Here is a 14,816-nt window from a genome sequence, read left to right as displayed (position 1 = left end):
AATAAAAGGAATCCACAAACATTGCTCATTGATAACTCTCTACATTGTTGATCTTAGTTTCCCAATAAAAAGGTAGAGACTAACAGAAGACAAAAACAGACCCATCTTTCTACTGCATTCAAGAAACATACCTTCACATCAAGGATAGACCTCCCATTGTGGAAAAAGATATTCCAAGCAAACAGACCTAAAAAGCAAGTTAGTATAGCCATTTTAACATCTAACAAGACTTGAAACCAAAACTAATGAAGAGGAACAGAAGGATATATACACATTTATCAAAGAAAAATTCTACCAAGAGGACACTGCAATTGTTAACATCTATGCGTCAAATCAAAGAATACTCAAGTTTATAAAAGAAACACTGCTACACTTTAGGTGACATACTGAGCCTCACACTGATAGTGACAGATTTTTATACCCAGCTCTTGCCAATAGACAGGTCATCCAGACAAAAGCTAAATAGAGAAAATCTGGAGTTGACAGATGTTATAAACCAAATGGACCTAATGAATATCTACAGAACATTTCACCCAAATACAAAAAGAATATGCTTCCTTCTCAGTACCTCATGGAATCTTCTGCAAAATTCCCCACATATTTCACCACAAAGCAAGTATCAGCAGATACCAAAAAAAATTGAAATAGCACCCTGAATTCTATCAGATAACCACAGATTAAAGCTGGATGTCAACAGCAGATGAAACAAACAAACAAACAAACAAAAACAGAAAGCTTACAAACTCATGGAAACAGAACAAGCGCCAACAGGAGACCAGAATTCCACACGGGGCAGAGCTTAGCATAGGAGACCTAAAAGGCCAGCCCCACAGTGACACTCTTCCTCCAACAAGACCTCACCTACACCAAAGGCCACACCTACTAAATACTGCCACTCCCTGTGGATCAAGCATTCAAACGCATGAATCTATGGGGTGTCAAATCTATTCAAGTCACCACAATATTGGAAGATGGAAAGATCTCCCATGCTATTGGATCAGTAGGATTAGTACAGTTTTTATAAAATGGCCATCCTACTAAAAGCAATCTATACATTCAATGCAATCCCTATCAAAACTTGAACACAATTCTTCAGATTTCCAAAGGACAGTTTTCAGCTTCATATAGAAAAACAAACAAACAAACAAAAAAAGCAGGATATCTATCTAAAACCACCCTGAATTTAAAAAATAAAAAAAAAGCCTGCCAGAGGTATCGGCATCCCCAACCTCAAATTGTCATTCAGAGCTATAATAATAAAAACAGCATGGTATTGGCACAAAATTAGATACGTTGATCAAGGGAATCAAATTGAAGACCCAGATATAAATCCACATACCTATGAATGCCTGGTTTTTGATTTTTCAAAAAGAACCAGAAACACACATGAGAAAAAAGAAAGCATCTTCAACAAATGGTGCTCGTCAAACTGGATGGCTGGACATGGAAGAGCACAAATAGGTTCATGCTCACCACCCTGCACAAGACTCAGCCATAAATGGATCAAAGACCTTGACATGAAACCAGGTACCCTGAACCTGATAGAAGGAAAATGGGAGATAGCCTTGAACTCGTTGCTACAGAAGACTTTCTGGACAGAACACCATTACTGCAGGCACTAAGATCAGCAATTAATAAATGGAACTCATGAAACCGAGAAGCTCTGTATGGCAAAGGACAAAGAAGCAACCTACAGAATGGGAAAGATTTTTACCAACTACACACCTGATATAGGGATAATATCTGAAATAAATAAAGAACTCAGGAACTAGATATCAAAACCAAGTAACCCAAATACAAGATGGGGTACAGATCTAGTCTCAGAACAGAAAACTCAGAGGGCTGAGAAACACTTAAAGAGATTGCAACATCCCTAGTCAACAACAATAAAAAAAAGGCAATCAAAACTGCTTTGAGATCTCATCTTACTCCTGTCAACATGGTTAAGATCAATAAAACAAATGACTGTTCGTGCTGGGGAGGATATGAAGTAAAGGGAGCAGAAAACATTCTTCTTTTGCTGGTAGGAGTGCAAATTTGTACAGTGACTGTGGAAATCAGGGTGGCAGTTCCTCTAGAAGATGGGAACCAATCTAACTCAAAATCCACCTATAACACTCTTGGATATGTCTCAAAGGATGCTTCATCCTGCCACTTGCTCAATCATTTTCGTTGCTGGCTATTAATCATAATAACCAGAAGTTGAAAAGTATCAAGATGTCCCTCAACAGAGGAACAGTAAGGAAAATGCACATATTTACACAATGGAATATTGCTGACATTTAAAAATAAAATCATGAAACTCTCAAGTCAATAAATGGGACTAGAAATATCATCCTGGGTGTGTGTGTGTGTGTGTGTGTGTGTGTGTGTGTGTGTGTGTATGTGTGTGTGTTTGTGTGTGTGTGTGTAGTGAAAAACATGTATAACATATGTTAATAAAACTTCATGCAATAAATGTACACTAATTAAAAATCTTAAAAGCAGTAAGCAGGACTGTAGAGATGACCCAGAGGTTAAGAGCATTTGGTGCTCTTATTCAAATTCAGTTCCTAACACACATGCAGATGTTATAACCATCCATAACTCCAGTTCTAGGGAATCAGATGCTCCGTTCTAGCCTATGGGTGACACAGATAGGAAAGGGGCACACATATACATGCAGGCAAAACACTCACACATGTAAATGAATCTGAAAAAAAGGAAGGAAGGAAGGAAGGAAGGAAGGAAGGAAGGAAGGAAGGAAGGAAGGAAGGACAGCGATCATCAGAGCTCATATTCTCATTGCCCGAAGATCATGGTATTGGGGTTGGGCATAAAATCATCCAATGATCACAAAACAGATAGCAAATCAAGTGTGAGATGTCTGCAAAGTTTTATGAGCACATTTAACAGAGACATTTGACTGACTGAAGAGGTCAACAAGGCTTCCTAAGAACACTAATCAGCCTGTAACTGAATTGTGAGCGTAAGCTGTCAGGCACAAATGAGGATGGGACCAAAAGATCAAGGTAGTTGGAGCACCCAGAGTGAAGGGCAGAGAAATACATACAGTCTGGGTAAAAAGAAATAGGTAAGGCTGAGATCCTGCCAGTTTTGTGACAAAACATTTCCTGGAGACAAGCAACACTCATGTCTACTCACCTCAAATAGGGATCCTGCAACAGACCAAAGTATTAACACCACCAAAGGACCAACTTGGCAGACCAATCTGTATTATTGGGGTTACTTACAGGAATATGGATGAGGAGTTACTTACAGGAGCAGAAATGACTCAAAGACATGTGTAGCACCAAAGCCCACTCCAGTATGGGTGACAGCTCACAAAGCTAGGAACCTACAATATGCTGCACAGCCTACAGTAGCTCAACAGGTTGGACAGTGTCCTTTCCAGGTGCCTCGATTGATCTAAACCTCTTCCAGGAAGCTCTGCTAGTTTCTGCTTCTTCCAGGAAGCTGATGTGGTCTGTCTTTGCAGCTTTGCTTGTTTTAGAGTCTTTATTGCAGTTTGGCTCTGCCTAGAATCTTCTTTGCAGTCCATCTCTCTTCCATCTGAGGACAACTCTCAGCTTTTATTGCTTACTCTGGTAGGGAAGGGGCCTAGTGAATCTGATCAGTTTTGGGAACTTCCTGAATATATTTTGGGTTATCTTTCTGCTTAAAGAATTTCCTTGAAGGATGCAATGTGTCAGTTTCAGGAAAGTTACACAACAGCAAGCTGTGTAGATGACATTAAAGATTCTGAGTTTTATATGCAAATGAATAGAAAGCTACAAGAGAGTTTAGTCAGGAGGGGATGTGTCCTGATTGAACTTGGCTTTCCCAATGATTAATCTATTATGTAGGTAACAGAAGCAGCCCCATGTGAATGTGTGTTGTTGACATGCACACAGCCATGACAAGGACCAAAGCCATGATCAAACAGTAAAGCCTTTCCCATATGACTCAGACTCAGAATTGGCAAAGCCTTCTTCCTCTGGTCCCTCTGGCATTCTTAGATAATTTATCAGTGTGTACAAAATCTAGCAATTGTAGCTTCCTCGACTCCTACCACTCCTACCCTATATGCTTACCATTTGAGAGTGTTCACCTATACAGACCTCCTATCCAGACTCATCAGCTCCTTCCCTGTAGTGTACCCAACTAAACTCGATGAAGTTCTGGGTTGTGGAGTTAGTAGTTGGGGGTTATCAGAACACATGGTCCACCTGACCCCAGATTTACCATAACCATGTATTTGTCATGTCTTCAACATCACAGTCCTTTCTACATTCCCTCACGACTCTAGTCAGAGTTCAAGACCCAAGAAGAAGGGACCAGGTACTATTACAGGATGCTGATTTCAGTGGCCCCAGTACACACTGATGAAGTCCTTGGGGGCAGTCTCAGAATGCATGGGGAGGTGCTTGTGGATTCAAGAAATCCATGGGTTTGAGAAGGAGAAAATACAAGGGGTATAATTTCACGAAGGAGTATCTGTTTTGTACTTCCTTAAGAAGACCTTGGATAGTCTTACTTTCCCACTGAAAATCATATATGGGTTAAAAGTTATTTTTTTAATTATATCATGGACCAGATCACTGGGGCGGAGGGTCACTGAGATAGGGGATGAAGAATGACAGTCACAGCCTGTGGCTGTACAGAGCCAGGGCGGGGGCCGGGCGGGGGCCAGTGACTCAAATTAGAGGAATTTTTTTTATAAAAAAGACAACACACTCATTGTATTTAGATTTTTCAATATTTTATTATGGCACACAGGATTGAGTACGGAACTGTGATCTTCAATCAAGTATTTCTTAAGCCAACCAAACGTTTGCATCAACTCATGACTGATGTGTGTGAAAAGCTTGCAGACTAGGAGCTTCCTATCTACAAAGGGATGTAAGAGCTCTCACACTTTAAACTCACATCATGATAGATAAAGAAATGCTTTGCCTATTTGTATGGTAACACATATTTAAGTAGAAGTAAGTGATGCAAAGAGACTGTGTAACTTTAAATGGAGACCACTTTGGGTTTAGGTAACATCCCTATGTCTCAAAGGTCATCTAAATAGCAAGTAGCAAAGAAATCAACAAACAAAACAGTTCCTTCAGAATATCAGAGCCATAGAAGAACACCAGAGCAGTAGATAGGCAAAGACATCATCTATATTCCACACCAAACACAAGTGCAAGAGTTGTCGCGGCTTTACCATGGATGTGGATGGATGGGAGATAGATGTGATGTAGTGTCCAACCAGGCATTGAAATCCAAATATTTACCAATTAAGACATGCAGATCAATGACAATGCAGCACACAGATTTATTCTCTCCCCCAAGAAGTGATAATAATATAATTCCATTACCTGCTTGTGTGGTCTTTAAAGGGTTTTTAAATGTATAGCATTAAAGGCAATTATGTGAGGCAGTAGAATTAAGCAGATGACACACCATTCATGAGTTCAGGATTCCAGGCAACATGTTTGCAGTGGCAGATAACTTTGATTATCTTACTTCACCCCATGTCATCCCTCTTAATTATGTCATGGGCTCAGATTTTAATTTATGCCCATGATATTCAAGACTATATTAAAAATATAACCATAGTGACAACCGTGTAGGATTCATAGTCTATCCAGGTTGCACTACTAGTCCATCATAATTTCAAAATTGTCTTTTAGAAAGCCATCTCTCCAGCTAGCATTGTGTGTTTTGCAGGGTGTTAATCATGAATGCTCTCACTCACGCTCATCATCAGTAAAGTTTGCTATATTTTGTAGTCTTGATCTATTTGTCTATCCCTCAGAATATCCAATTATTCACTGCACTCACTACCATCTTTACTTCATAAAATACTGGAGGTCAGTAGTCCACTTATACATGGCTTAGGTTGGTGCCTTATTTAAGGTATTTTAATTAAGTAAAAACCACAGCAAAACATATGTCATCCACTGTAACTTTATTTACTATTTATTGCACATAACTCGAGGTCTTTAATTTCTAACCACTGAAGTTTCAAATGACTATTTTTCCATGAAGTTGCACATGAACATTAGTGAATTCATTTATTCATGTTGTGTATGTGTGGTTTTTTTATTATTATTATTGTAAACATCTGTGTGATTCACATTGCCGTAGATCCTGAACTCATAAGCATGGACCATGCACAGGTTGGCAGCAAGCCAGAAAGCCACTCTGCAAGCAAACAGATACTCTGCATAAGGAGGAAAGTCATAGCACAACATTGAATGTCCAACCTAAGTCATCTCAGAATTATACATATATTGACTTCTTAATCTGTATAGGATCTGGAACTCAACTGGTTGGTTTGGTGATGAGGTTGACCTGATTTGGGGAGACTTTTTTCCTGGGATAGTTGGGAATGGGGCTCAATCTTTCTTCTTAGCAGCTTGCTCCTCCCCAGCACTTTCCTCTTTCTTCTCTTCCTCTTCTGACTCTTTGGTGTCTTCCTCTTCACCCTCACCACCTTCTTCTTCTTTGGCATCTTCAGACTCATCCTTGGCAGCTTGAACATAAGAAGAAAAATACAAACTCCAGGTTAAGTCTAGGCAAAACATGTCTACTGAGGCTTTGCAGGTTACTAGATACTATTGGCAGTCTGTGTCTAAAAACCTCTTGACCCCACTCTCCTGAAGGACATGTTACAGACAGTGCTTGCCATGAACAATTTGCACACACAATGTAAAAGGAGGTTACTTCCAGGTGCTGGAGGTTCATCTCTCCAAGACCTGGCCTCAATATTTGTATGTGTCTGGCACTCGTGTTCTTTAGGGCGCAATCATCTCTTCGTCTTTGGGCCACCATCAAGTCTTCCTTTGGGTACCAAACCACTATGTTAAATGATTGTATATGAACCTTTTACAATTTATCATCTGCACTCATTAAACACATGTGTTCTCATCGTATATGTATTGTTTATGACTGAAAAACCCACATGGATCTCTAGGAGAGCAAGGCCTGCATAGCTCATGGATCTCCCAGTAAATATCCACAACCAGTTTGCAATAGAGATTCTGAAAGGTCTTTATGTTTTACATACCTTCTTCCTCCTCAGCACCTTCCTCTTCCTCCCCCTCCTCTTTCTCCTTCTCCTCCTCTTCTGCTTCTCCTTCAGAGGGGGGCTCATCCTTGGCCTCCTCAGCTTTCGTAGCCTCAATGGTCTCCTCCACCTCTGACTGCTCTTCCTGGACGTGGCTGGTATAGTAGGCTGGGAATGCTCGAGCAGACATCAAGTAGGAGCTGCTCTGCAAGCCACTGTAAGCAGAACGGCCAAAGACCTGCGAGCTCTGAGAGTAGCCGCTGGTTATGCTACCCACGCTGGTGAAACTGAGCCTGGTTTCTTCGCCTTCCAAGAGTTTCCTGGTGGGGAAGGGAATGAAGGGTACAGTTAGACCAACAATGGATGTGTTCATGACTTGCTCTAAGCACACATTCATTATTTTTCCCCACAACCAAGGTCAAAGGCAAATACAAGGACAAACAGGGTTAGGTACCATCAAGATTTAATAAGGAGCTCATGATAGAGCCCGCCCAGAAAGACCTACTAGATTTAAAATATGAATGCTAAGAACAAGACTTATGTTACATCGGGGTTAACTCCTTGCACATTTGTACCGTCTTGGAGGAACACCAAAGCAGGACTAATCTAAAACACTGTGATTCAATATAACTCTGCACTGACTCTGGGTCATCTGCTCCGCCCTGAGCTGCCATGCCCACTGCCCAAACCATTCTGATGTTACCTGTAAGCTGCAATCTCAATGTCCAATGCCATCTTGACATTGAGGAGGTCCTGGTACTCCTTCAGGTACCTGGCCATCTCGCTCTTCGTGCTTCGCAGCTCATTCTCCAGTTTGTTGATTGTGTCCTGTTGGAAGATCGTTTTCAAAATTCAAAACACAAATCTCTACTGCATTTGTTTTACTGTAGTATTCGTGCTAAGTCCTGGCACTTAGTAACTACAAAGTGTACACCTACAAGAAATAGGGGGGGTGGCCTAAAATGTTCAGTCTAGTGATGTAAGAGAAGAGGAAGAAGAGGAGGGGAGTAGACTGATATGAGCAATTTTGAAAATTGTCCTCAATCTATTGATTATGGTAAACTGTCTTTTAAAACTACCCAATTTATAATTATTATTATTATTATTATTATTACTATTATTATTAGTCATACTTCTTTTAGCCAGGTCACATTTGGGGAGGGGAATGTGTGTGTGTGTGTGTGCATGTGAATATATGTTTGTCTAAATAAATATATAAATAAAAATAAAATTGTATATTTGTCTAAAATGCTTTCCACAACTCTATTTCTTCTCCCCCAAATATGAAGAACTTATTTTTTTAAATGGATATCAGTGATTAATTGATATAAAATATTGTGACTGTATTCTTGTGTCCCTGTTAAAAACAAAACTATCCCAAGGCTGGGTGAGAGAGAGCTAGCCGCCATATTTATTAGCCAGGAGATCCAGGAAGTCCTGAGGGTAACTTGGAGTCAATTAAGGGTTGTCAGTAGAGAGTAGGCATTAGACTGGTGGCAACGCCCAACTTCAACGCCCTCCGCCCATTCCTCCCAACTCACCCCTAAGAACACTGATTCAACCAGAACAAGCAATTCCCAAGCAGCAGTCGCGCCCCGCCCCCTCCAAATGCCCCATCTTTTCCACATCTCTGAAGCCAATCCCTAGGATAGCTGCTCTGTGCTCTAGGACCCCCTAGCGTTCACTCTCTGGATATACCTTGCACCCCCACCCCGAGTGTGGACCTCCCCGCTCCCACTGAGCTTAAACCCTGCCAAACCTGCATGGCGCTGATGTCTGCATTCTGCTTGTCCTCCAGCTCCTGCAGCTGCTTCTCTAGAGCTTCGTTCATACCCCGGCAGGCTTCGATCTCCAGGGTCTTAGCCTTAAGTAGGCGGCGGCTTTCCGACACCTCGTCCTTGGCAGCGCGCACTGCGTCGGTGTTCTTGGCGGCGCTCTCGGTTAGCACCGTGAAGCGGCTCTTGAACCACTCTTCGGCATTCTGCATATTCTTGGCGGCCAGCTTCTCGTACTGAGCGCGGATGTCCTTGAGAGCGGCGGAGAGGTCGGGCTTGGAGGACACGTCCATCTCCACGGAGATCTGAGCATACTGGATCTGAGCCTGCAGCTCGGCGATCTCTTCCTCGTGCACCTTTTTCAGGAAGGCTATCTCGTCCATCAGGCTGTCGATGCGCTTCTCCAGCTCGGCGCGGGCGAGCGCAGCCTCATCCGCGCCTTTGCGGGCTTCCATCAGCCGGCCCTCGGCGTCCTCGCGGCTCAGCACCTCCTCCTCGTAGCGAGCCTGCAGGTTGCGCAGAGTCTCCTCCAGCCCCTCGCGCTCGCCCTGCAGCGCCTGCTTCTCGTTAGTGGCGTCTTCGGCCGCCAGTCGCAGATCACGGATCTCCTGCTCATACAGGGCGCGGAAGCGGGAAGGCTCTGAGTGCTTCTGGCGCAGCACCAACAGCTCGGCTTCCAGGACCTTGTTCTGCTGCTCCAGCTCGTGCACGCGCTCGATGAAGCTGGCGAAGCGATCGTTGAGGTCCTGCAGCTGTGCCTTCTCCTGTGTGCGGATAGACTTGAGGTCGTTGCTGATGGCGGCTACCTGGCTCAGATCGAGGTTCTCCAGGCTGGGCATCAAAGAGCCGGAGCTGGATGAGTAGCTGCGGCGCACCGACAGAGAGGAGGAGACGGGCGCGGAGTAGCTGGAGTACGCAGAGCGCGCCGTGCTGTAGCCGCTGCGCACGCTGGAGATGTGCACCCGGGGCGTCTCCACGTAGCGCCGCTTGTAGGAGGTCGAAAAGTACGGCTCGTAGCTGAACGAACTCATGGTGGCGGTCGGTGCGCCCCTCAGGCCCGGGGCGGAGATAGGGGACCTAGAGAGAAGAACCGGGGAGAAGAGGGAAAGGGAAGGATGGATGGCTGTGTGCGGCTCTGGGCTGTCCTGCCACCTCTATTTATACGCCGGGACTCTGACGCAGACTGTGATCGATCGCGTTGCGCAGGCCAGTGGGGGCAGCGTGCTGCTGCAGCCAAGGGGAGGATTCTGCGCAAGAGCAAAGGCGGGGGCGAGCGACAGGAGGCTAGCGGACTGCGGCTCCCGCCTGGCCGCTTTTCTCTGAGGCCCCCTACTTTCTCTGAAACCCCCATAACTTCCCTGCTCATTCCTTTCCTACTCCCCCGACCCATCCTGCCTGTCAATACCTAAAACCCGCCTCACTAGGACCCTTAAAATTTCCAAATAATAGGTCCCTACTGACACATCAACTTTTAACATCTAATGTCACAAAGACACCCTCACCCTACCCCAGTCCGCCCCTGGCTCGCCCTTTCTGCCTCAGGGACCCTCTCAAGCACCGTGATTCTTATTTAAGGAGCATGGTTGTAAGGCCAGGGTGGTTAGGTTACTGACAATAGTTTAAGGTTTCGCCCTTGCGACATTCCTGCAGGAAAAGTTTTGCATGCCTTTGTAGCTATTTTCTGACATTTTCTTGAATTCACCCCCCTTTCTCCTGCCTTCTTTTATTTTTTCTTTTTTATTTCTTTCCGTATAATCTGCTTCTCAATACATAGGGGACGGGTACCGCTACACACACCCTTGGAACCGCAGGATAGCGGGTGTTCATTTTGACATTTTAAAACCTTTACAGCAGCTAATTTGTCTGGCGCCTTCCATAGAATTTCCCCTTTCTTTATGGGAAATGAAGTCTGGAATGCTTAGGACGGGTTGAAACTAACCAGGCAAAGATTTGCAAGGCAAAAGATGCGCTCTGCTGCGGGAGAACTTCAGGGTGCCTGTATGCTACCTCCACCGCATCGAAAGCCTCTTCCCCTTTTTAACACCTGTGTGGTAGCCTAATCTGATGGTTTTGACAAGCCATGTAGGTTGGATGGAGAGAGAGGGAGGGAAGGAGAGAGGGAGGAAGGGAGTGAGGGAGTGAGGGAGGGAGAGAGAGAGAGAGAGAGAGAGAGAGAGAGAGAGAGAATGCTGCAAAGTGCTACCAGCTCTGGGTGTGGTCTTCCGGAAGAGAACTCAGCGTGGAGCCTGCTGAAACAGCCTGCTGAAATTCACAGGTAACGGGTGCCCTTAGGAAGCTACCAACTTCCTTCAGGATACCCAGGTAGCAGAGTGGGTACGAAAACGCACATGGGTGGAACGTTTTCATACTGCCGTTGTGGTTGCCTGCGGTTTCGAAGAGATATTGCAGAGATTTGTATAAATAAATAAATAAATAAATAAATAAATAAATAAATAAATAAATAAATAAATAAAACCTTTAACCAAGCAGTTGGCGTTTTGTTTAATTTGTTCAACATAACACTGGCTGACTGGTTCCTTTAAATGGCACAGTGAGAGGTAACGGCTTTCAAATTAAAAAGTAATGAAATTTTTGGAGCTGTATCCAAAAAGAGTGTGAAGGAAGCTTTATTCTGCATACTCCTTTCTCGTGTTACACACACTGTGATTCTGATTAACTTGTCCCTTCACGGGAGAGGAATGGGCTGAAGCAGAGGACTTCTGTGAGGTTGCTGATGGCTTAAAGCTGTTAAGTCTAAGCCATATTAGAGGCCCACCCATGTTTATACAATCTAAGCTTTCAAACCTAATCACCCAGGTTGCCTGAGTGTGTGGCTGGCATACAGAGCCAAGCATTTATTAAGATGTCTCTCTGTAACCTGCATCTTTTTCTCATTCATCAGTGATCAAGAGGACTCAAGGGGGAGGAACAGAGAGAAGGTCTCAGATACGTCATAGCTTTTCTTCCTTCCAATTACTCATATAGACGAAGAGTTGCAATTGTTTCCCCCAAGCTCGCTCCATGTAACCTGAATTATTTCACAATCTTTTGTAGAGGGTCTGCACACACCTCTATTGGACATTGTTCGCTTCCATTCTGCCAGCACGTTTCCTCGGAAGTTACAGGTCATTCTCAGAGATCTTAAGCCTCTCTCTCTCTCTCTCTCTCTCTCTCTCTCTCTCTCTCTCTCTCTCTCTCTGTGTGTGTGTGTGTGTGTGTGTGTGTGTGTGTGTGTGTGTGATTCCTTTGGGGCAGGGAGGGCTCCTCGATAATACTTTTGACTGCAGAGCAGACTACCCACAAGGGAGTGGTGCAGCTGGTGCTGCAGGGCCATGAGATGCTGCAGAGAAAATAAACTATGGGACACCTTCTGTGCCCCAGTAGGCAGCAGGGAGAGGAGGCAAGTACTCGGGCTTGATGGCAAGGGTGGCATCTGCAAGTCTGATTGATTACCCAGGGCCCTTTCCCTTATTAATCCTGATCAAGAACAAGCAGACAAAAGGGTCAGTTCCTGTATTCACGTATGGGCGTGTCTCTACTCTTTTTATTTTAATAGCATCTGTCAATGGGCACTGGTTATAATTGCAGGGGCATCCTGAATCTATTTTGTGACACCCCTCCCCTTTTATTATCCTGTTTGTGCTCTCCTCTGCTAGGTGCCTGTCTCTTTTTAGATATTCTGCTCAGTCATTCTCCCTTTCCAGCCCTCTTGTCAGCATTTGCTCTGAGAGTCCAAGTGACATTTGTTTGGTGTGTCTGAGTAAGACACTTTTAAAAGGAACAGCTTGACTTTCACTTCCCCTGCTCATAAGTATTTCTGCCTTGGTGATTTCTGTAGTAGGTCATTTGTTCTACTCTTCCCTCTCTGTCTCTGTCTCTGCCTCTCTCTAAGTGTCTGTCTCTCTGTGCATCTCCATCACTGATCTGTGTGTTTATGTGCATGTGTGTGTGTGCATGTGTGTGTGCATGTGTGTGTGTGTGTGTGTGTGTTCTCTCTCTCAATAAAGCCTATGAGTCTTATCATTCATCTATTTGTCTTCCTATAATCACAGGACAAACATGGAATTGACTGAGAGTTTTCAATAAGACATGATTTATAGACACATAAAATGAAAAATAAAGATAAATATGAGTTTGTGGCAAAATTCGCACTTTTTAATTATCTCCAGACATCTCACTGTTCCTTCAAAGAACTGTTCCTGGTCAATCAGTTGAAAGCAAAATACATTTGCATTACAGTTACACAGTAACAATGTACAGTGTTTTAGAACCACTAAAAAATATATCATATCTTTTTCAGTGACAGTAGACTCTGTTCCCTTCAAGTGGGCACCTGGTGACTACAGCTTTTCCGTTACTTTCTGAAATCCTTTGGCACAGAAATTTCTGTATTTGTGTTTAGGGTGTTTTGTTTTGTTTTGTTTTTGTTTGTTGGTTGGTTGGTTGGTTTTGTGCAGAAATTGGCTGGAATTCTTACAGGCCTAGGATCACGGTAGGCTTCTGTCCATGGTCCTGAGAGCCAAATTATCCTCCCAGCAGCAATGCAGTCAAACAGTCCTACCTCAGAACAGCAGGTGGGTCTCCATCCCCCTTACCATCAAGTAAATACATCAGGGTTACAGTGCTGGTGTGCATACATCAATTCAGGGAGGGATGAAGGACACAAGTACTGAAGGATGCCCAGCAGGCACTTACTAGTACTTAGCAAGGACAAAATCTCTATGAGCAGGCTATTCAGAGAAAACAGTCATTTGAAGTCACACAGTTACATCAAGCCCAAGCTGTGTATACCTCCAAAGTGAGTACTGATCTGCTCATCTGAGTCTGCATCTTCTCTGCCTTTATGAAATTCAAAAATTGGATGCTGCAGGCCAGGGTGCAGAATCTAACATGCATGCAGTAAACCTTCCCTGTTTGGGTAACATCAACATGGACTGATGATCTATATTGCAAGGTAGAAACTGAGGACAACTAGCAGAGGTAATGAACTGCATCATTGTTATAAGTTTCCCTAAACATCCCAATATAAAATAAAGTGGGATTTTCCCAGTAGATACATGACCAGAAAAGTAACAGTGTTACTACTTTTCAGATAGAGCCTCACAACGATTTGTAGCATAGCCTGTTCAGAAGTTGCTAAACTGAAATGCAGCTCAGGCCTCAAACTCTGCAGTAACCACACCCTGACTTCCAATTCCCTGGACTTACCCTCCCCCGTCATTCTGTCCTTCTTTCTCTGTCTTTGTAAATGGGTTTCCTTAAGGTTACCTTTAAAAATCTCTGCAATAAATAAAAAGGAAAACTGCTGGTACTCAGCAGCCCAGGATTGAAGTGTACTGTGCTTGCCAAATATAAATTTAACTCTTTAAAAAGAAATATGAACATAATGTCATTTTGAAGGTACACTTATTGAAGCGATGGGTATCTTTCCTTTCTGTATCTTGACACCAGTTAATTTCTTTGTGTAACTGGGATCATACTTCTGACTAGACTCATAGTTGACTCTCTCTCCTATCTAGGGAAGTGCTTAAAAGAAAACATGTCGTTTAACATAAAGGGCATCGGATTTAAAGCCCTACGTTCTGAAAGTGATGCATCACGGGTGTGCCGCAGGACTGTATTGGACTTTAGGCTGCAGCAGAGGGGCAGATGACACATGGATGCATTAAAGATGAGAAGCTTGTTTCCATTCAGAGCATGTTCATCGCTGGAGCTGACAGGAACTTTGTGCTGTCTGAACATAAATGATGGTGATGGGGCCAGACCCCTAAAAGCTTGTTCCATGGAAGTAGCCAAGGTAATGTCTTTTCTCCCCAGAGGCCTGCTCCACGGTGCCTCACCCTCCATCACAGTCACCAGTAGGAGTCCGAGGCTCTGCTGTAGACAGTGCTCCAGGCAGGTCACTGCTGCAGGTCAGACCTGACAATGCTAACCCTGTTTGTTCACTTGCATTTTCCTGACTGCAGAGAAATACATGCTGTTTCTGCAATCTAGGTCGT

At 43.8% G+C, this 14,816-nt stretch overlaps 1 protein-coding gene across 1 annotated transcript; it reads right to left on the bottom strand.

The window, feature by feature from the left end:
- Positions 1–6,039: 6,039 nt before the first annotated feature.
- Nefl (neurofilament light chain) lies at positions 6,040–9,913 on the bottom strand. The gene is made up of 4 exons (NM_031783.2): positions 8,802–9,913; positions 7,746–7,870; positions 7,043–7,362; positions 6,040–6,508 (listed from the first exon to the last, which is right to left on the bottom strand). Exons 1-4 carry the CDS (start codon positions 9,846–9,848, stop codon positions 6,372–6,374), a joined length of 1,629 nt encoding a protein of 542 aa, NP_113971.1. The 5' UTR covers positions 9,849–9,913; the 3' UTR covers positions 6,040–6,371.
- Positions 9,914–14,816: the final 4,903 nt, after the last annotated feature.

Source organism: Rattus norvegicus, chromosome 15 (genome assembly GCF_036323735.1).
Source record: "Rattus norvegicus strain BN/NHsdMcwi chromosome 15, GRCr8, whole genome shotgun sequence".
NCBI lineage: Eukaryota > Metazoa > Chordata > Mammalia > Rodentia > Muridae > Rattus > Rattus norvegicus.
This window is presented reverse-complemented; position numbering and strand designations above follow the sequence as displayed.